The sequence below is a fragment of the Chionomys nivalis genome, chromosome 2, assembly GCF_950005125.1.
Source record: "Chionomys nivalis chromosome 2, mChiNiv1.1, whole genome shotgun sequence".
Lineage (NCBI taxonomy): Eukaryota > Metazoa > Chordata > Mammalia > Rodentia > Cricetidae > Chionomys > Chionomys nivalis.
In genome coordinates, this window is record NC_080087.1 from 70,991,084 (window position 1) to 71,013,471 (window position 22,388).

General features: G+C 41.2%; 1 protein-coding gene across 1 annotated transcript; it reads left to right on the forward strand.

Annotated features, from left to right (window-relative positions):
* Window positions 1–3,963: 3,963 nt before the first annotated feature.
* C2H19orf18 (chromosome 2 C19orf18 homolog) lies at window positions 3,964–21,988 on the forward strand. Its single transcript, XM_057760498.1, has 6 exons — window positions 3,964–4,069; window positions 4,175–4,261; window positions 6,829–6,924; window positions 16,097–16,199; window positions 20,695–20,855; window positions 21,834–21,988. Exons 1-6 carry the CDS (start codon window positions 3,964–3,966, stop codon window positions 21,986–21,988), a joined length of 708 nt encoding a protein of 235 aa, XP_057616481.1.
* The last annotated feature ends 400 nt before the right edge of the window (window positions 21,989–22,388 follow it).

Sequence of the window (22,388 nt, forward strand, 5' to 3'; positions counted from 1 at the left end):
GCCCATTAATTGTTTATTTGATGCATCTAGCATAGCTCCAGGAACAGACTTGGTTAGGATGAATAAAGAAATGAAGAAAGATAGACAGATACAAGGGCTATGCAGAAAAACTGGCATTGGGTGGTGGGGCTCTTCTATGGAGAAACCTGAGCACCTTGAAAGATAAGTATGTTTACTAGGTAGAGTTGATTTGAGAACTAGAGTTATTGCATACAGTTGAACAGTTAAGGAGGCAGGATTTGTATTATATAGATGGATCAAGGAGACAGATTTATCTGGTCTTGGTAGGGGTAGTCTCTGGAGGGGAGCATTCTTAAGGTCATAAACATCTAGGCAAAGAAAACTTTGGTGGACATCTTCTGCATACACAGTCAATATCCACACTTGGACCAGAGAAAGGCTTTGCCATGTTCCTGAGCCTCCCCCTTCAGGAAAGGGATTGCAGGGGGTGGTTGCCATTCGTTAATCAGTCTGAGACTCTGAGGTACTTGAAATCGCCATGCCTATGTCAACAGCATACATTTATTCACTCAGGACTTCACTAACTTAGGGCTTCCTCCCTACAGTTATCTAATACAATGTGGTCAGCCCCATTGTATGATTATAAACACAACAAAACAGACTCAGCAGATTGCACTTACTTATTGGTATCATCTATCTATCTATCTATCTATCTATCTATCTATCTATCTATCTATCTCTATCTATCTATCTATCTATCTATCTATCTATCTATCTATCTATCTATCTATCATCTATCCATCTATTATCTATCATCTATCTATCTCTGTCATCTCTGTGTGTATAACATGTATGTACATATATATACATATATATATCAAAATACATTATATAGAACAATAAAGAAAACAGGATATAAATTTGAGGATGGGGACATGGGAGCTTCTGTAGGGAGAAAGAAAGGGAAAGGGGAAGTTATATAATTACATTTTAATTTAAAATGTATAAAATAAGTTTTAAAAAGATGGTTGGACCAATGGAACTGAATCAAAGACTCGGATATTAATCCATACATCTACAAACATCTGATTTTTGACAAAGAAGCAAAAAATATAAGATGGAAAAAAGAATGCATACCCAACAAATGGTGCTGGCATAACTGTATATTAGCATGTAGAAGAATGAAAATATATTCATATCTATTGCCATGCATAAAACTCAAGTCCAAATGGATCAAAGACCTCAACATAAAGCCAACCACACTGAACCTCATTGAAGAGAAAGTGGGAACTACAACAGAACACATTGGTACAGGAGATCACTTCCTAAATAACCCCAGTAGCACAGACACTGAGAGAAGCAGACACTGAGAAGCTTCTGTAAAGCAAAGGACATGGTCAACAAGACAAAATGACAGAATGGGAAAAGATTTTCATCAACTCCATGTCAGACAGATGGCTGATCTCTAAAATGTACAAAGAACTCAAGAAATTGGTCATCAAAACAACAAATGATCTAATAAAAAATGGGATACAGACCTAAACAGAGAACTCTCAACAGAGGAATCTAATGACTGAAAGGCACTTAAGGAAAAGCTCAACATCCTAGTCATCAGAGAAATGCAAATTAAAACAACTCCGAGATTCCATCTTTTTAAAAATTTTTTTCAAATAATTTTTAATTAAATTATTATTAATTATTAAATAATACCATTCAAAATTTCCACTTCCTCCTTTCCTCCCACTTCCCTTCTGCTTTCTTACTCACCCTTCCTCCCTCCCCCACCAGTCTTTTTTTCCCTTTTTTCTTTTTTTTATTAAAAAAAAATTTCCGCCTCCTCCCAGCCTTCCATTTCCCTCCTCCTCCTCCCATTCCTCTCCCCCTCCCCCCACTCCTTTCCCCCTCCCTCTCCAGTCCGAAGAGCAGTCAGGGTTCCCTGCACTGTGAAAAGTCCAAGGTCCTCCCCCCTCCATCTAGGTCTAGGAAGGTGAGCATCCAAACTGGCTAGGCTCCCACAAAGCCAGTATATGAAGTAGGATCAAAACCCAGTGCCATTGTCCTTGGCTTCTCATCAGCCCTCATTGTCTACCGTGTTCGGAGAGTCCGGTTTTATCCCATGCTTTTTCAGTCACAGTCCAGCTGGCCTTGGTGAGCTCCCAATAGATCAGCCCCACTGTCTCAGTGGGTGGGTGCACCCCTCGCCGTCCTGACTTCCTTGCTCATGTTCTCCCTCCTTCTGCTCCTCATTGGGACCTTGGGAGCTCATTCCGGTGCTCCAATGTGGGTCTCTGTCTCTATCTTCATCCATCGCCAGATGAAGGTTCTATGGTGATATGCAAGATATTCATCAGTATGGCTATAGGATAGGGCCATTTCAGGTTCCCTATCCTCAGCTGCCCAAGGAACTAACTGGGGACATCCCCCTGGGCACCTGGGAGCCCCTCTAGGTTCAAGTCTCTTGCCAACCCTAAGATGGCTCCCTTAATTAAGATATATGCTTCCCTGCTCCCATATCCATCCTTCCTTTATCCCTACCGTCCCAATTCCCCAAGTTCCCCCCATCCTCCCCTTCTCACTTTTATGAGATTCCATCTTAAACCTGTAAGAATGGCCAAGATCAAAAACACTGATGACAACTTATGCTGGAAAGGTTGTGGGCGAAAGGGAACACTTCTACATTGCTGGTGGGAGTGCAAGCTGGTACAACCCCTTTGAATGTCAGTGTGGTGGTTTTTCAGAAAATTAGGAAACAACCTTCCTCAAGACCCAGTAATACCACTTTTGGGTATATATTCAAAGGATGTTCAATCATGCCACAAGGGCATGTGCTCAATTATGTTCAAAGCAGCATTGTTTGTCACACCCAGAACCTGGAAACAACCTAAATGCCCCTTGTCTTGGGTAAGGAAAATGTGGTACATTTACAGAATGGAGTACCACACAGCAGAAATAATTAACGACATCTTGAAATTTGTGGGCAAATGGATGGAGCTAGAAAACGTCATACTGAGTGAGGTAATCTAGACCCAGAAAGACAAATAAAATATGTACTCACTCATAAGTAGCTTTTAGAATAAAACAAAGAAAAACCAGCCTACAATTCAAAATCCCAGAGAACCTAGAACAACAAGAGGACCCTAAGGGAGACATACATGGATCTAATATAAATGAGAAGTAGAAAAAGGCGAGATCTCCTGAGTAAATTGGGAGCATGGGGACCATCGGAGAGGGTAGAAGGAGAGAGGAGAGAAAGGGAGGAGAGCAGAGAGAATTATATAGCTCAATAAAAACAATTTAAGATAAATAAAAAAGATGGTTGACAGAATTATGATCAAAATACATTGTATATTTGAGTATTTACATATGGTATGTTTATAAATATATATTTATTTGTAAGTATAAGAATTTGTGAAAGAATAAATTAAGAAAGATAAGGTTTAGAATATAGAGTTTTCTTTTTTCAAAATCTGAGCCTGAATTACAATATAGTCTGCTGCTTTCTCTGTAGCCTTCTAGGTCTTATTGTTGTGATCTGCTTGTTTTTAAACAAGGGGTTCATGTAGCCCAGGCTGGCCTTGAGTTTTCTAACTTGTTATATAGCTAAGGATGACCTCAAACTGTTGAACCTTCCACCTCTACCCTCTCAGCGCTGGGACTGCACATGTGTGGCACTGCAGCTAGCATCTGTCACTTCTGACTTGTCACACTGAATCAAGATTCTTGCCCACCTCCTCCCTAATCTGCATTCTCCCTGAAGGCACGGACCTAGTCTCATTCCTATCTGCCTTGCTATAGGACACCAAGCTCATTTAGTCAGTCTCTTTGGCTGCTCTGGTTCTGGGAAGGAATTCCAGGACAGCACAGTAAACTGACCTCACACTAGGGGCTCTAAATCAGAACCCAAACATTCCATGGGTAGCAATGTCTTGCTTCTCCAGTCGCTGGGCTGTTAGATAAACACTTCTTTCTAGTGTATGAAAAAGAACTGATAGTTTTAGAATGATGGTCAAGGTTCAGAGTTCCTCTATGTTTTTATTTTGGTTTCTGTTGGAATGCCTACTTCATATCTGCTTACCTTACACAGATGGGAAAGCAATGGACTCACCAGGTAGCTTCAGCAATGGCCTTTCTTATTTCGGGGGAACTAAAGATTGTTTTCAGGGAACTAAAGAGAAGTTAATTATATTTCACTGCTACAAATTTTCTTTTCAAGGGAGTAGACAGTTACAAAGATCAAAAGCTCTTGTGGAAGAACCCAGAGACCTCATTTCAGTACTTCATTCAACCCCAGGAACCTCAAGTAAGTCACTGTATTGTTTATTGAGGGGAAGATCAGAGCCGGGTGTGTGTGGTGTGTATATGTGGTGTATTGTGTGTGTATGTGTGGTCTGTGGTGTGTAATGTGTGTACATGTGCATATACGGGCTGTGTCTGTGGTGTGGTGTGTATATTTGGTGTATTGTGTGTGTATGGTATGTATGATATATGTGTGTATGTGCATGTGTAGTGTATGTGTGTGTGGTGTATATATGGGTATATTGTGTGTGTGTGCTATGTGCAGTATATGTGTGTGTATGGTGTATTTGTATGTATGTAGTGTGTATATGTAGTTTATTTGTGTGTATGGTGTATGTGTGTGCATGTGTGGTGTAATTGTGTGTGTATATGTGTGTGTGGTGTGATGCATATATGTGGTATATTATGCATGTGTGGTATGTGCAGTGTATGTGTGTTCATGTTGGCGTATGTGTGTGGTGTGGTATATATATGTGGTGTATTATGTGTGTGTGGTAAGTACAGTATATGTATGTGCGTGTGTGATGTATGTGGGTGTGCATGTGGGTGTGTGTGTGGTGTGGTATATATATGTAGTGTATTGTGTGTGTGTGTGTGATATGTGCAGTGTATGGGTGTGTGCATGTGCATGTGTGGCATATGTTTGTACACAAGTGTATGTATGGTGTGTGCATGTGGTATAAGTGTGCGTGATATATATGTGTGTTGTATGAGTGCATATGCCTTGAGTATTTGCGAGTATAGATGCAATATCAATAGATTTTGAGGTGAGAGAAGTGAGGAGATAGGATCTAGAGGAAGGATCTGAGACAAACTGCCCCTCAGGGTAAGAGGTTTATTAGGTGAGTATTTTAGTTACTGTCCTATTGCTGGGGGAAGACACAATGACCAAGGCAACTTAGAAAAGCATTTAATTAGGGGGTTTGTTTATAGTTTTCAGAGGATTAGCCCATTGTCCATCATGGTTATCATCTTGGCTGGGAATGTGGCTGCAGGAAGATAGGCTTGGTGCTAGAACTCCCATCTAATCTGCAAATTGCAGACAGAGAGAGAGGGAGACTGGGCCCAGTGTGGTCTTTTGGAATCTCAAAGTTGACTCTCAGTGACATACCTACTCCAAAAATGCCACACCTTCAAATCTGTCCTAAATACTCCATGAATTAGGGACCAAGCATTCAAATATATGAGCCTATGGAGGACCATTCACATCTAGACCACCACAGTGAGTTATTATTGCCACACAGAGTGTGGTGCAGTTCTAAAAACTTCCATCCAACAAATAAAACATGATTCTTTCTCTTAAAAGTATCCAGGGTTTTCTATTTACATGTAGTCAGGCTGCCTTAAATTATTTGTGCAGCAGAGGGAAGAAGAGGGGCTCCCAGCTGATAACAAAGGGAGAGAGGCTTCTGTGGGAGCCACTGAAGCTCTTATTCTAACAATTGCTTTAACTTTTTACTCAGAATGTTGAACTAGGAATAGTGTTTACTTAAAAAAAATAGTATTTTTTTTTTCTGAGACATGGTCTCACTATGCAGTCTTGGCTGATTCAGAACTGTAGTAAAAGGAGCGACGGGCTGTGTCCTGCCGCCTGGCTAGCTTACACCCAAAGTAAGTACACAGACTGTATTCATTAAAACACTGCCTGGCAAAATATCTCCATCCCCTTCTTGGCTAACTCTCACATATTAATTAAATTAACCCATCTCCATTAATGTGTATTGCCACTTGACTGTGGCTTACTGGCATAAGTGTAACCAGCATCCGTCTCAGGCAGGAGAATCATGGCGTCTGCCACACTTCCCTTTTCCCCAGCATTCTGTTCTGTCTACTCTGCCCACCTAAGGGCTGCCCTATCAAAAGGCCAAGGCAGTCTCTTTATTCTACCAATGAAAGCAACACACAAACAGAAGAACCTCCTACACCACAGAACCCACTATGTAGATCAGGTTGACCTTCAACTCACAGAGTTATACTTGCTTCTGCTTCCCTAGTGCTGGGATTAAAGGCCTGTGCCACCACACCTGGCTGGGATCTATTTTAATGGTGGAGGGGAAGGCAGGACGAAAGCCTGGTACCTCTACTTCCACTGTGTTCTTCTTTTTTACTTTGGGTCAGATTCTTACACATGATAATCTCTAAGGGGTATCTCTCAAGCTAACCTGCATCATCCACTTTCTGAGACTGGAGCCAAGAAAATTCTGGGAGGACCACCTCAACTAGGACTGTTTAATTGCTTCAATTTAAACCTAATGCTCATATTACTACTCCAAGGATGAATTTGGGGTCACTAGACCCCTTATTTGTTCTACTTCCTAAAGCATCAGTTGAATGTCTCTTTAACACACATTTTTAATGGCATATCAGGTGATCAAGACTAACTTATTGGGGCTGCAGGAGGTGGGGCTTATGCAGTCACCAAGCTGAGCCATTTCTTACTCCTTATTTGTAGCAAAATTCACATAAGAATTTCCTAAACTCAGCATTCAAGCTCTTTCCTCTTGTTTCTCAGCTCTGCTTTAGTCCTGCCTCTCTGTACAAAAATCATTCTTCTTTACTTTTAAATTTCAGAAACATCACAGACTAGTGATACACCTGAGCCTTCAGAGACAACTCATGAGTTCACGGCACCTTCTGCAGTCCTTAGATCCAACTCTTGGAAAGCAGGTATCTGGGTTTACACCATGAATTGACCTGTGGTTTCCTTTTACTACAGAAACTTAACACCTCTAGGCCATTAGGGCAGTATCTTAATCATAAGCCAAGGTGACATATGGGAGGTGCCTGGTGACAAGAATTACTATCAAGGGTTAGTATATCTATGGGCAAGGAGTTAATTTATCTACAGGTTACAGGTGCTGTGGGTCAGCAAATCTATAGGTGAAAAGTGTTGTTATAGTGACATCCATAGTGTAAGAATGAGGGCTTGAATAAGAGGTGACCACAAGAAGAAAGTCTGGGGTTTGGGGGAGTAAAATTGAAAAATATTAAAATTATTGCATTTTTAATGAATTAAAATCTGTTTCTGTGTCTCTGTGTGTATGATGCCTATGGATAGATGGACATCAGAGGACATATTTCATGACTTTATTCTCTCCTTCCACTCTGTAGGGGGACAAACTTGGGCTGATAGGTTTTCTGGTTGGTGTTTTTCCCTGCTGAGCTGTTGTTCCAGCCTCAAAACTGTTTCTGTAATCTGGACTATGCAGTCTTATGTTTTGTTTTTGAGACAGGCTCTCCTCACTCTGTAGCCTGAGCTGGCTCTGAACTCACAGAGATCCACTTCTCTCTCCCTACTTAGTGCTGAGATTAAAGATGTATTAGAATGTCTGGCAGTATTTTTTTCTCCTTTGAAAATTGATGTTTATCCAAAGAATATGAATAATAAGAATAAGAATATGAAGAAAGAGGAGGAGGAGAAGGAAAAGAAAGAAAAATGTCCATTCCTTGGGTCTTTTTTCTCCTTTCTTCGTTTCTCAGGATTCCAAGATTGAACACTAGCTAGGGCTAGGTGGCAGTGAAAGACCCTCAGAGTGGGGAGACTCTCAGTCAAGTCTGGGGATAACACGACCCCCCAGGAACTCACAAGAGACCGTCCTTGCTGCAGTCACATGAGGTTTATTGACAGGACAGGAACCAGTGCACTGGGGCCAAAACTCATTTCCCACACAGGGGTATAGAGTTTGACCCCAAGTAGCTGGGAGAAGGGGTATTTAAGGGAAGAAACCATAACCCAATAATCCAAAGGGTGTAGGGAGGGCGTCATTGGAAAATTCTGAAAATACCAGTGATCATTGAAAAATTCCAAAAATACCAGTGATAATCACAAGGGGGTAACTCCCTTTTTCTCAAGATTATTCTCAAGATTATAATCTAACTTTATCTTCACCTAGTTCCTGAAAACAGTCACTGAACTGGCTAATCTAGATTTTTGATTATTCTCTTCCTGCTTAGGTTTTTGGCTCTATTTTTTTCTGCTAGAGGGGTCTGGATTTATCCAGGTCTTTCATCTCCCCACTTCTTCTAGTACCTAGTTCTGATCATAGAACTAGATTTCAGTATCATCTTGACCTTGTAAAGCGCTATATTGGTGGCATAACATCAAAATCTGAACAGCACTTATTCTTTCTCTAATGAAGGTAATTAGTTTTAATTCATTAAAGTAATAGGGGGCCTTTATTAGGGCAGTGGTATCTGTCCCAACACCAGCAGCTACCCCAAGGCCCAGGATTACCACTAGTGTCAGAGAAATAGGTTCTTGTCAAAAGCGAGTTGGGTGCTTGTGAAACTCATATTCAAGTGTGTTAGTTGAATGATAAAAGACCCTAGGTACCAGTTGTACAAGCACACAGTAATCTTTCGTGTCATTAAAAACCAATGTTGACATGCAAGGTATCAGGCCTGTACTACAAGCCCACCATTTATCTAAATTGGGAACCAAGTACCTGGTGTCAGGAGTCTTAGGGCTCTTAAGAGTCTCTTTATATAACCTCAGTAAGAGGCAGCCTATGATTAGTTCCCCAAACACAAGCATCCTGACTGGTATTGTTGTTAAAAGCCCCAGATACTGCAATTTGGGTAGTTCAGGAGCTCGCTTCACGTGGGAGGTGTGGATCCAGGCAGAGATGCATACTTCCTTCAGTTGTTCCCAGATCTGGCGTCTCACAACTTCAAGGGCCTTTAGACAGGCAAATAAAGGTCTAGAAAGAATAGCATCAAGATTATACACTCCACTGGACTCAGTGAGCGTTGGTGGTCCCCCACATAGGATCTCATAAGGGGTGAGTTTAAATTGGGGTGTTCCTAACCCAGAACAGAGCAAAGGGAAGGAGGGCTGTCCAGTCATTCCTGCCAATTTCTAGGGCCAATTCTGTCAGAGTGTCTTTTAGGGTTATATTCATCCTTTCTACCTGACCTGAGCTCTGGGGTTGGTAAGCACAATGTAATTTCCAACCAATCCCCAGTTGGGTGGCCAGTCCCTGACTTACCTGGGCAACAAAGGCAGGTCCATTATCAGACCTTGGGTATCCCAAACCTCGGGAAGATTTCTTTTATGATCTTCTTAGTCACCACATTGGCTGCCTCAGTCCTGGTAAGAAAAGCTTCTACCCAGTCTGAAAAAGTATCTATAAAAACTAATGAGTACTTGTTACCATATCTTGCTGGCTTAATTTCTATAAAATCTACCTCCCAGTAGGCCCCAAGCCAGTCGCCCCTGAGCTTCTTCTCAGGAGTACATATATGGAGTGTCCTGCATTAGTCATAGCACAGACCTCGCAGCTTTTGACTACTTCTGCCACGTCAGAGAGTACTATAACATAATAGTCAGAGGACCTAACCACATCTTTTAGTTTCTTGGCCCCCAAGTGGGTCAGGTAATGTAAGTTGGTAACACATTTGTGTCCTTCTTTTTGTGGGAGGACTAGTTTCCCTCCTTCTTTCTCTACTGCCCCATATGGGGTTTTCTTTACCAGTCCTAATTTTCCCATAACTTGATAGTCCTCAGGGGTGTATCTAAAGTTGGTTTCACTGATATCATAATAATCTTTGGGTTCTTTGACTGCCAGGATCATTGCTCCTTGGGCCGCCTCTTTAGTGGTTAGGTCTGCCATCTGATTTCCTTTAGCCATAGCATCTTGAGCTTTTTGGTGTCCTGGACAGTGTATGATGGCAAATGTATGGCCTCAAGAAGGCTCAAAATTTTTTCTTTATTTTTTGTGTCTTTTCCTGCAGATGTTAACAGTCTACTTTGTCTGTATATTGCTCCCTGTATTTGGGTAGTGGCAAAAGCACTGCTGTCAGTGTAGATGCTGATAGACTTCCCCTTGCCATACATAGAGCTTGTATCAAAGCCACAAGTTCAGCTTTTGGGGCTGCCGTCCCTTCAGTGAGGCTACTGGCCCAGATACTTGCTTCCTGTCCACCACTGTTGCCTTAGCTTTCCACTCACCTTCAACCATGAAACTGCTGCCGTCCATATACCAGCTTAGACTCCCAGGCCAAGGCTGATCTTTTAGATCATTTTGGGTACCAGCTTCTTCTGCCAAAATGTCAGCACAGTGATGGGTAGGTGAGGAGTCGTCAGTCTCAGGCAGTAGGGTAGCGGGATTGAGGACAGCAGGGGGAGCGAAGGTCATTTGTTCGGTCAACAAAAGGCTTTGATCACCTCTGGTCTGGTTCAAGTAAACCTGATCTGGGTCTTCAACTTTGTTAACAAGTCTCTTTCTGATAAAGGCATGGGACACTCAGGGATAACCAGGAAGGAATGAGTCACTTGTCCTCTCCCAAAATCTACAGTTTGTAAGGTGGTCCACGGATATTGTTTCAGTCCAGTTGTTCCATTTTCTATAGTTTTTGTATTTTTTTGCTTCCCCAATGGTTGTTTCAGCACAGAGTGCTCAGCCCCTGTGTCCATTAGAAAATCCATAGGGGTCCCCTCCACATCCAGGGTTACCCTCGGTGTGGGGGAGAGGGTCCGAGCCCTGTCCCCTCTAATCATCTTCTTCTAGGGCCAGTACCTTAGAGGCTCTTCCTTTCTTTTTTGGGCATTCTCTTGCCCAATGTCCCTTTTCTTTGCAATAAGCACATTGGTCTTTTTCCAAGGGATGCCTCTGTCCATCTTCACTCATCTTTGGTCTTCTGTTGCCCAGATTCCCTATATGTCTAGGTCCTGTCTTTCCCTTCTCTCCTACCACTGCAGCCAAAATTCTAGTCAAATTTCTCTCTTGTCTATGATCCCTCCAGTTCTCTTTCTTCTGCCTCCCACCTCCCCCTCTCTCACTTCTTTTCCTCAGTATCTCACTTATGAAACACTTTCTCTGCCGCCTTAACCAATTCTTGCAAGGTATAGTCCTGCAACCCTTCTAACTGCTGTAACTTTTCTTAATATCTGATGCTGACTATCCTATGAAGGCCATAGCTACCGCTGCTTGCTGACCCTCAGAGGTTTGGTCAAAGGGAATATAACGCCTGTAAGCCTCCTTTAAATGTTCAAGAAACACAGACGGTGGTTCAACCAGCCCCTGAAAAACCTCTTACCTTGGCCAAATTAGTGGGGCGTCTTGCGGCCCCTTGGATAGCCCTGAAGCAATAGACTGTCAGCTGCTCCCTACCTGCTTTAAATTTTACCTTGAAAACATACACAGGGAACTAGATAAGGCCCATTTCTGTTTACACATTTTTTTAACCAAAATCTCTCTTGCTTTTTAGACAACATACCAAAAATTTCTCTTGCTTTTTAGACAACATACCAAAAATCTCTCTTGCTTTTTAGACAGCATACAAAAATTTTTTCTTGCTTTTTAGGCAATATACCAATAATCGCTCTTGCTTTTTAGACAACATAGCAAAAATCTCATTTGCTTTTTAGACAATGCACCCAAAATTCTGCCTTGCCTTTTAGAGAACATAAAAACTGATGTAGGTGGGTCTTCTTTCTATGTGTTGCTTTCACTGGTTAATTAATAAAGAAACTGCTTGGCCTTATAGGTTGGAACATAGGTGGGTGGAGTAGACAGAACAGAATGCTGGAAGAAAGACGCAGAGTCAGGCAGACGCCATGATTCCCCTTCCTGAGACTGAAGCTGGCTAGGCTCAGGCCAGTAAGCCACGACCTCGTGGTGGCATACAGATTATAAGATATGGGTTAGTCAAGATTTGAGAGTTAGCCAATAATAGGCCAGAACTAATGGGCTAGGCAGTGTTTAAATGAATACAGTTTCCGTGTAATTATTTCTGGTGTAAAACTAGCCAGAGAGCCGGGATCCTGACAGGAATGAAGCCCTCTGCTCCTTTTGCAACAAAAAAACTCTTACCAAAGTCGTCTCTGGTTTTTCTCAGTGGGGATGTATGGATACATTTTAAACAAGAACAGTATATAAAAATCTGTACCAGTGTGAAACATTTGAGACCAACAATAGGTTTTTTTTTTTTTTTTTAAAAACATTAACTAACAGTAATTTGTAACCAACCCCTATAAATGATGACAGATACTTATAATACTTATAACCCATAGAACCTGAAAGAGTTCTTCACCCGTGGAGCCAAGCCTTGGTCAGCTTTGACCAGAGGTTTGAGGCGTGCAGCTCCCAGGGCAGGTGGAGGGAACTTGTCCACCAGCACGGGGGTGGGGGGGGTGGGGTGGGCAGGGTGGTATGCAGCACTGGGGAAAAAAGATTGTTAACCTCTTTAGGCCATAGCGATTACCCTCCGATTTTTTTTTGTTTAGTGTTTGAAATCCTATTGGGGTACATCTGCCTTCTACAACTGTGTCTGGCAACCTCAATACCTTTTAACAGCAAGGCTGCATAGCCCAGCCATCCATACAAGCATGCTTCCCCACAGCCACATGCTTGGGGCCGAGTCTGACTTCTTTTTTATGAAATATACCCCTATGCTTATGGCCCTATCTCTAAATTCTTGTAAGTGGTCATAATATCAAAGTCAAAGAAATCATGATTTGAGTACATCAGCGTCAGTCTAAGTCAGGACAAAAGCACAACATACATTACACAGTCATACAGGACAATGGCACCAAACAAACCAAAGACACAGCTTTGAGCTGTTTCATGGCTGTGACCTGCCCTACTATCGAAATGAGACCGCTATCCATGCATGTCTCTACAGAGAACTGACCACACCACTCACATGTCATATCACAGAACTGAGAAATTCCACCCACCTATCTCACCACAGAACTGAACATGCTACCTGTGCATAAGACAAAACCAAGACCAAAGACACACAGACAAAGGTTTAACAAAACTTAGAAAGACAAAACCACTGATCCAGAGTCAACATCACAGTCTGTCCCATTCGTCAAAGTAATAAGTAAGACAAAACAAAAGACCAAAGACACACAAGACACACAAACAAACAAACAAATGTCCATCTCCACTGAGACAGACAAAACCAGGAATACAGATGGCATAGAGGGTGTATAGTTCCTCCATTCTAGCAGAACTTCCGTATCCTCAGCAGCACCCAGACTAGAATCTCCCAGGCATCCCTGGGTCCCTTCTCACCTCCTGGGATGTCTCCCATGGTGGCAGTCGGTGATCTCCTAGCACGTCTGCTGATCACTCCCTCTGTCTCCTCCTGAGATGTGAGTGACTGCAAAACTAAAACCAAAAATACAGAACCTATACAGAATTCAGCTGGCACAGAAACACAAAGACACAGACATGACTGTAAACCAGAAAGTAGAGAACCCGAACCTGAATTCAGCTGGCATGGAAACACAAAGACACAGACACACAGACAATGTCTCACCTCCAGGAGGGTCTTTGGAGACAAGGGTGGTCACCAATCCTGTACAAGCCCCCAAAAGAAAGACCCCCAGAGTGGGGAGACTCTCAGTCAAGTCTCGGGATAACATGACCCCCCAGGAACTCATGAGAGACTATCCTTGCTGCAATCGCATGAGGTTTATTGACAGGACAGGAACCAGTGCACTGGGGCCAAAACTCATTTCCCATGCAGAGTTAGAGAGTTCGACCCCGAGTACCTGGAAGAAGGGGTATTTAAGGGAAGAAACCACAACCCAGTAAACCAAAGGGTGTAGGGAGGGCATCATTGGAAAATTCTGAAAATACCAGTGATCATTGAAAAATTCCGAAAGTATCAGTATTGATCACAAGGGGGTAACTCCCTTTTTCTCAAGATTATTCTCAAGATTATAATCTAACTCTATCTTCAGCTAGTTCCTGAAACAGTCACTGAACTGGCTAATCTAGGTTTTTGATTCTTCTCTTCCTGCTTAGATTTTTGGCTCTATTTTTTCTTCTAGACTTTTGGCTCTTTTTTTTTCTGCTAGAGGGGTCTGGATTTATCCAGGTCTTTCAGCAGGCAGACCCTCAAATGAGGTCAACAATATTGAGGAGCCTCTCCTCAATGGGAGTGTTGTAGGAAGTATTAGTGCCTTGAAGAGTCTCTTGCCTCCTTTATCAAGTATATTACTTTGTTGTTGCTGTGATACAATATCATGACCACAATCAATTTATAGGAGGAAGGGTTTACTTTGGCTTAAGGCTCCAGAGGAGAGTCTGTAATGGCAGGGGTGGCATGATAGTTGACATCTAAGACAGGAAGGAGAGAGAGAGAGAGAGAGAGAGAGAGAGAGAGAGAGAGAGAGAGAGAGAGAGAGATCATATCTTTGACTGCAAATGTGATACAGAGAGCTAACCTCAGGATTTGTTAAAAATCAATTTTTAACTAAAAAGATTGTACAATATATTTTGATAATATTCTTTCCCCAATTCCTCACATATTCTTCCCATCTCCCTACCTAGTCAAATTCATGTTCTCTCTCTCTGTCTCTTTGTCTCTCTCTCAAAAAACCCCCAAGTCTCCCAAAACTAAAAATTAATGCTATCAACAACAACAAAACAAAATCAGATAAGACAAAAATACCCAACAAAGCAAAAAGCACATTAAAAAAAACCCATTGAGTTTGTCTTGTGTTGTCCAGCTTCTTCTGAGCATGGGGCCTGCCTTGTAGTGACACTTCATTGGAGGGAACTGATTCCCCCCTCCCAGCAGGCATTGAATGCAAATAAGTTCTTGGATAGGGGTGGGACTGTGTGTTCACTTCCTCATTTCATTCCCTGAGATTTTATCCGGCTTAACCTTGGGCAGGTCTTGTGCCACAGTCTCTGTGTATCAGCTCCACTACAATTTTCCTGCCTCATCTTCTGCATAATCAACAGTATCATCCAGTCAGAATAACCACAGTACTACTTAAAACAGTGACCTACCTTCAAGATATACTGGTGCAATAGTGACACAAATGTTATGGGAGTTACTGTAAACATTGCAATTCAGATGGAAGGGGATCCTGGAAGTCAGGAGCTAAGGAATACCACAAAGTCACCTTAAATGTAGCCGTTTATAGCCCTGATTCAGGGAAAGGTTTCCCCAATGTAACAACTCTGCTCTGGCAGGGGAGAGTTTCTAAAGTGTTACAATTCTGCTTCAGTAAAGTTGTTACTTCTCTACTCCAATCTGGGAAAAGAAGGTCTTACTCAAACATCATTCAAGATATTAATTGGGAGGGAGAACCAGGAGGATGGCTGCTTCTGCCAGGGTGGAAAAAGGCAGCAGTTAACTGAGCAGGTACAGGGCTTATATATAGCTTCTTAGGGGCAGAGTTTCCCAAGGGTGGAGAGTTTCAGGGTGGGAATTGATCAGATTTCAATCCCTGAATATGAATAAACTCAGAGATTGACTGGATTTCATGCTCAGGGATTGGTTGTTTTTCCTGCTTAGGAATTGATTGTTTTTTGTACTGAGTTGATCAGGGGCAGATTGTGTTTCTTTGGCTCTGATTTCAAGACCAAAGTGTATTTTTTTCACTGGCTTCTTTTAAGCTTTTGACTCTGGTTTCAGGGTCAGGGTGTGTTTCTTTGACTGGCCCTTATACCTAGAGTAACTAATTACTTTTTGATTGGATTAAAGTCCCACTCCTTGAAATAAAGATCATACTTGACACTGTTAATATGGCCAAGGACCAGATACTTGATAGGTCATGGGACCTACTGGAAAACCTCCTACTACTATCCAGCTAAAGAAACAGCAATAAGATGATTTAGTGCTATACCCATAGATCAGAACATCATTTAACCCTTATCAGAGAAGCTTCTTGTAATAGATTGGAACTAACATGGAGACCCACAATTGAACAATGTACAGAGACTGAGAGACTTTGGGGCACTCAGCTCTAAGTGGGATGTCTCTAACTTTAGTTTTCAATTAGTTTCCTAATTTTTCAAAAATTAGGGATGTCATTTCTAAAAGTACTGCCAATTTTTTTGTAACAAACTTCTTTTCTTTCTATTTTTAGCAGCAATTCCACGTAGACCTGGTCTTGTTCATGTAATTTCAATTTCTAGTATAGCCTTTGCCATTGCCCTGATATGTGGACTCATAATCTCCTATATGATATAGTAAGTATATGCCAAATAACCTCCCCTGTTCTTAACTAATAGGGCAGGAAATAACACAAGAAAATTATTTAGTGTCAGAGGATGGTGACGATGATGGTGACATTTCTTCTAATAACAAAATTACTATGACCACATTACACTTAATGTGGATATTTTGTTATGCTAGCAAAGTAGTAGTAGTAGGAAGACAAGGAGGAGGAGGATGTGGAGGAGGAAGAAGAGAAGGAAGAGGAGGAGGAGGAGGAGGAGGAGGAGGAGGAGGAGGAGGAGGAGGGAGAGAGGAGGAACTGAAATAATCAGAATCTCCACAGTGTTGGGGTTACAAATGGGTACCAACACACTTCATTTTTTATGTGGGTCTCTGGGATTTAACTCAGGACCTCAGGCTTGGGTGACAATCATTTTGCTGACTGAGTTTTAGAATTTAGATATTGGGGTAAAACTCTTATCTTTAAAAATATTTAAAATGTTTTTACTTGTTCTTTGAGAATTTCATAAGCATACTTTAATCACATTGGGTGGGGCTTTTCCAAATGCATCATCATTTTGAAACTTTTAAGTCCAAGTGGCATCATGCTATTTGGACCACATTCTGTGGTTCTGATTAAGCCTAGAATTCTACAGAAATAGCCAAAGAAAGTACAAACCTCCATTAAAGTTGATGGCCTCCTGAGTATAGCAAATAAAGACATTTATTAAAAAGCTTTTTCGAGAAGAAGTTTTTTTTTTTTTTTTTTTTTTTTTTTTGAGACAGGGTCTCACAATTTAGCTTATGCTGCCTTTGGCTTGGATTTGGAGTATAGGATTACACCAAGATGCTAAGCACAGATTGTTTCTGGATATTTGGCTTATTATAGACTTTTTGTATTCATATCAACATTTGAAAATATTGAGTTAAAATAATTATCTTTTCTCCTGTGTATTTTTGAATTCTTTAAAAATTTTCATCTGGGACCAATGTGTCACTTTGTCTGAATCAATATCTTTAATACAGTTAATGAATTGTGAGAAGTTTTTTTTTTGCCATTTTGTAACTTGTATCTAGGATGATACAATTGCTTTTCCTATATCACTGCTTTTTAGAATACAATTAAGCTAATCATCAAAAAAGTTTTTTGTTACACAAGTCTCATAGAGCTAGGCAGTTAAGTTTGTCAGGAGAATTAAAACACTGTCATCCATTTCCACATCAAACAGAAACAGCTACCTACAGATCTGCTTACAGAACTGGACTGACAGTGGCGAGAGGAAGGCCCTACTTCAACTGTAAACTTTAAGGGGGTGTTTAAAAATTCACTAATCAGGATTGTCTTAGGATTTCTATTGCTGTGAAGAGGTACCATGGCCATGAAAACTCTTATAAAGGAAAGTATTTAATTGGGATTGGCTTACAGTTGAGAGGTGTAGTTCATTATTGTAATGGCTGGAAGTATGGAAGCACATATGCAGACATGGTCCTGAAGATAATAGCTGAACATTCAAAATCTGGACACTGTAGGCAGCAGGAATAGAGAGTGACACTGGGTCTGGCTTGAGCACTTGAGACCTTAAAGCCCACCCCCAGTGGCATACTTCCTCCAACAAAGTCACACTTACTCCAATAAGTCCTCATCTCATAATATGGGGGCCTTTCTTCATTCAAACCACCACATTTCACTCCTTGCCCCCATAAGCTTGTGGCCATACCATAATACAAAACTGCATTCAGTTTAACTTCAAAAGTCCCCCGAATCTATCAAAGTCTTACCATTGTTTGAAAGTTTAAGGTTGAAGTTTCTTCTCAGAAAGTTTCTTTATAGTATCTTCACTGCAATCTCCTGTAAAATCAAAATCCAAAAGCAAATCACAAACTTCCCATATTCATTGGCACAGGATATACATTACTGCTCCAAGACAGAGGAAAGGGAGCATAGTGAGGAAAGACTGGACCAAAACAAGACTGACAACCAGCTGGGCAAATTCCAAACTCTGCATCTCTGTGTCTGATGTCAAAATAGTCTTCAGGTCTCCAATTTTATTCTGCTTTGTTGACTGCAACACACTTATCTCACTTTGACTGGCTCCATTCCCCATTAGCAACTTTTCTTGGCAGGTATCCATGGTGCTGTTATCTCCATCATTTTAGGGTCTCCAAGGCAGTTCAGGCTTCTCCTTCACAGCTTCACACAAAGGCCTCCATGCAGGGATACCCCTCGCACACGCCTAGGCTCAGTGGCTTTCCTTAGCCATGGAGGGAGATTCCACAACCCCTTTCTTCTATCCTTGACTCTTAAGCTAAAACCACATGGCTGAAGCTGCCAAGTTCTGCTGCTTGCTGCGGGGTTGGTAACAAGACTCTTTTCCTTCAATTGCATCTTTACCAGTTTTCTTTTTTTGATGGTTTCATTTGCTGTCTAAGTTTGACTGTCCTGGAACTTTCTATGTAGATCAGGCAGGCCTTAAACTGAGACATCCATTTATTTCTGTCTCCTGAGTGCTGGGATTAAAGGCTTGTACTGCACACCTGGACCTACGCTGTTCGTTAGTTCCTTTTCATAAGTTGGAAGCATAGGTAGTGGGAGTCTCACCCTGAGGTCACCACTCCCTGTATTCCATTTAACATCAGACTTTTCTCTAAACTCTTTCCTAGTGCTCCTCTTCTTCTCAAACTGTATATTTTGTATTTTTGCCTTGCTTACCTTGCTCCATTTAATTATAGATCTGCATAGTACTGACCACTAATAACTAAGCAACAGAATAAATGTTCAGTTGTTTTGAAATGTCCTCTGCCAAAGCTGTTAACCCATAATTTTTAATTAAGCATCAGACAGATTTTTTGGAACAAGTACAGAAAGCATCCATATTCTTTGCCAAAATATCACAAGACCTGCTTCCAAGCCACACATGAATATTCTTCTCATCTGAAACCTTTTGAGTTGGCCCATACACTTCAAATCATCCTCAGTACCACTGTCTTCCATGCCCAGTGCTTTATGTGTTGCCCAATAAGCCATACTTATCTAGGAAAGCATTCCATTGCCTTCCCATCCCAAAGTCCCAAAGCCCTCATTCCTCAAATCAAACACGTGGTCTTGCTTATCACAGAAATACCCCAGTCCCTGATACCAACTTCTGTCTTAGTTAGGGTTTCTATTGTTCAAATCTCTACCCACACCCTCTCCGCCCTGCACACTTCCTCCAACAAGGCCACACCTCCTAATAGTACCAATCCCTATGAACCTTTGGGAGTAATTTTTAATTTAAACCAACACAAGGCTGAATGATATTTTTTTATGTAGTGCTATAAAATCAGAATAATCCCAGTTTACAAATCAGCAACATCTTTCTTTGTGTGTGAGTGAGTGTGTTGCTGTGTGTGGCTGTAGGCCAAGGTCTACTTTAGGTGTCATTTCTCAGGTGCCATTCATCTTGTTTCTTGAGATCTCTTAGAATCTAGAGCTCACTAGGTTAGATGGGTAGTCAGTGAGGTGTGGTAATAACATGCCTGCCTGCCTGTCCAGTGTTGGGTTACAAGTGTGTACCATCGCACATGACTTTTTATGTGGGTACTGGGGATTGAACTCAGGTCTTCAGCCTTGTGTGACAAACTCTTTGCTGACCAATCTGTCTCATTAACTCCAGTTAAGTACAGGATCTCTGCTGGGCCAAGCCTGGGTATTAGAGGCTCTGTAAAAGGAACTGTCAATAGTATCCTACATTTATTTAAAATCTTAACATTTTGTTCATTGTGTCTTTCTCTACATTAATTTTATTTTGCATCATAGTGCATTGATAGTGATTTCTGTTGTAAATTCCTTGAATTTTTTTAAAATATTTATTTATTATGTATACAATATTCTGTCTGTGTGTATGCCTACAGGCCAGAAGAGGGCACCAGACCTCATTACAGATGGTTGTGAACCACCATGTGGTTGCTGGGAATTGAACTCAGGACCTTTGGAAGAGCAGTCAGTGCTCTTAACCGCTGAGCCATCTCTCCAGCCCCTTGAATTTTATATCTAGTCTAAGTATGTCACTTATATCCAGTCCTGCTTTAGTTGTGAGATTTGGTACTATCAGAGAATTTGTTGACATAAATTAACTGGGTCAGATGAGAAATTTGAAGTCTTACAGAAATATACATTTTTGCCTTTGTTCTCCATCTACCAACATAAATAAACAATTTCTCTTGAGTAGAAAATTATATGATCTTGGCTGGAGTGATGGCTCAGGGTTAAGAACACTCTAGGCTCTTGCAGAGGACTAGAATGCAGCTTCCAGCATCCAGGTTGGGAGGCCCATAACTGCTTGTAAGTCCAGATCCAGGGGATCTGATTTCTCTTCCCTGGTCTTCACAGGCACATGACGCCACCTCCCTTCTCCCATATACACATGCATATAAATAAAACTTAAAAACCCTCTCTATAAAACAGAATGATTCACTGTAAAACAAAACAAAACAAAACCAAAACCATACTGCCCTACTGCCCTCACATTCATCTCTGTCCTTCTCCAGTCGGCTGGTAAAAGCTGAGGAACAACAGCAGCTTGCAATGTTGTATGAAAAGGTCGAGATTCCCCTTTTAGATGAGAAGGAGGTCTCAGAAGATGAAGGCCAGGATGAGTCTTCTAAACGACAGCCAGAGAATGAGGAGCTGGGGAAGTTCATCGGCTCAGGTGCTTTGTCCTCTTAGATCCAAGGCTGGGAATGGTGGCTTGGTTTTTCATAAGAAAATATAACTGGAATCAAATAGAGTCTGAGTACTTGTATAAAAATGAACCATTTTCATCAAACTCCACGGCTCAATGGGTACTTGTCTAGTTGCTTGATTCTCAGTATAAGCCGATTCCAAGAATCCAAGACAGAAAAACACTTTGTTTTGCACGAAACTTTCCCTCGAACATGCTTATTATTGGTGCATCATTCCTGCATTTAGAATATCTACAAGCAGACACCCCATTTACCTCAGCCTGGTGTAGAAATGGGTTCCAGGTACATACAACAGACATCGTTTCTCCCAGTGGAAGGGCCTTATCTCCATGTCTTTGTAATGAGAGGATGCCATAAATACTTCACACGCTTGATTTTGTGAAGGTTTTCAGGTTCAACGTGTAAAGTTCGGTGTCTGGTCCAAACACAACAACATCCTTCACCTTGTTCTTAAACAGTTCCATTGCTTTGATGTGTTCAGACCCAAAGAGACAGACTAAAGGCAGAAGTGATGATTGATGCCTACTAAGGCTGACAGCCTTTGGAACCCATAGAAAATATTTTCCATTGTCTTTTTATTACATTGAGTTATTATTGGCTATTTGAAAGGCTGGAACATAGAATGTAATCATATTAAAAGTCAAATTCCAGCTGAGGGTGGTGGCTCACACCTGGAATCACAGCACTTCGGAATTGGTAGCAGGATGGTGAATTCAAGGCCAGCTTGCAATGCATAGCAAGATCTTGTTTCCAAAACAATAGCAAAAACAGCAAAACCCCCAAACCAAAACCCAGAATAAAATCAAAATATTTTTACTTTCCTTTGTAGATCATTTATTTTTCTCTGAAAATACCTTTATTTTTTCTGGATTCCCCTCACCCCTTTGTTTTCATTTCTGTTTTTCAATTACTCCAACCTCATTAATATAATTTCTATATTTCAGTTATTAGGACAAAAAGAAGGGAAAAAATTTTGAAGAAGAAAGTGAAGGGGGAGCAAAATCTTCTGCAGGAAAATACATCAGAGAGTTCCAATTATACTGAAAAAGTGGAGAGTCATGACAAAATGGAAAAGGGTGAGAGCAGTGAGGATCTGTGAAGACAGAAGAAAGTGTGGTATCTGCTAGACAGTATGGACACAAAGTTGCATGGGTGACAGATGACTGAGAACATGAACAGGACTTACTTCCAGAGAACTTTGTAAGAACATACTAGAGAACTAAATGTGAGAAGTATATATCAGAAAATAAATTTGTATGCTTCTTAACTGTGATAGTTCATGAATAATTATACTTAAGTAGAATATAGGAAACATCCCAGGTTCACTAATGATGAAGACAAATTGTAAGGATTTTATTCTTTGACTCCAGTCAGAAATAAAGCTTATTCCTTTGGGGGAGTCCCTCTGATTGTGACAGCACAATATTTTCATTAAAAACCTTTATAAGTGATGTTTCTATCAGATCCAGTCTTTTATTTCAGTTTTACACATGAAGACT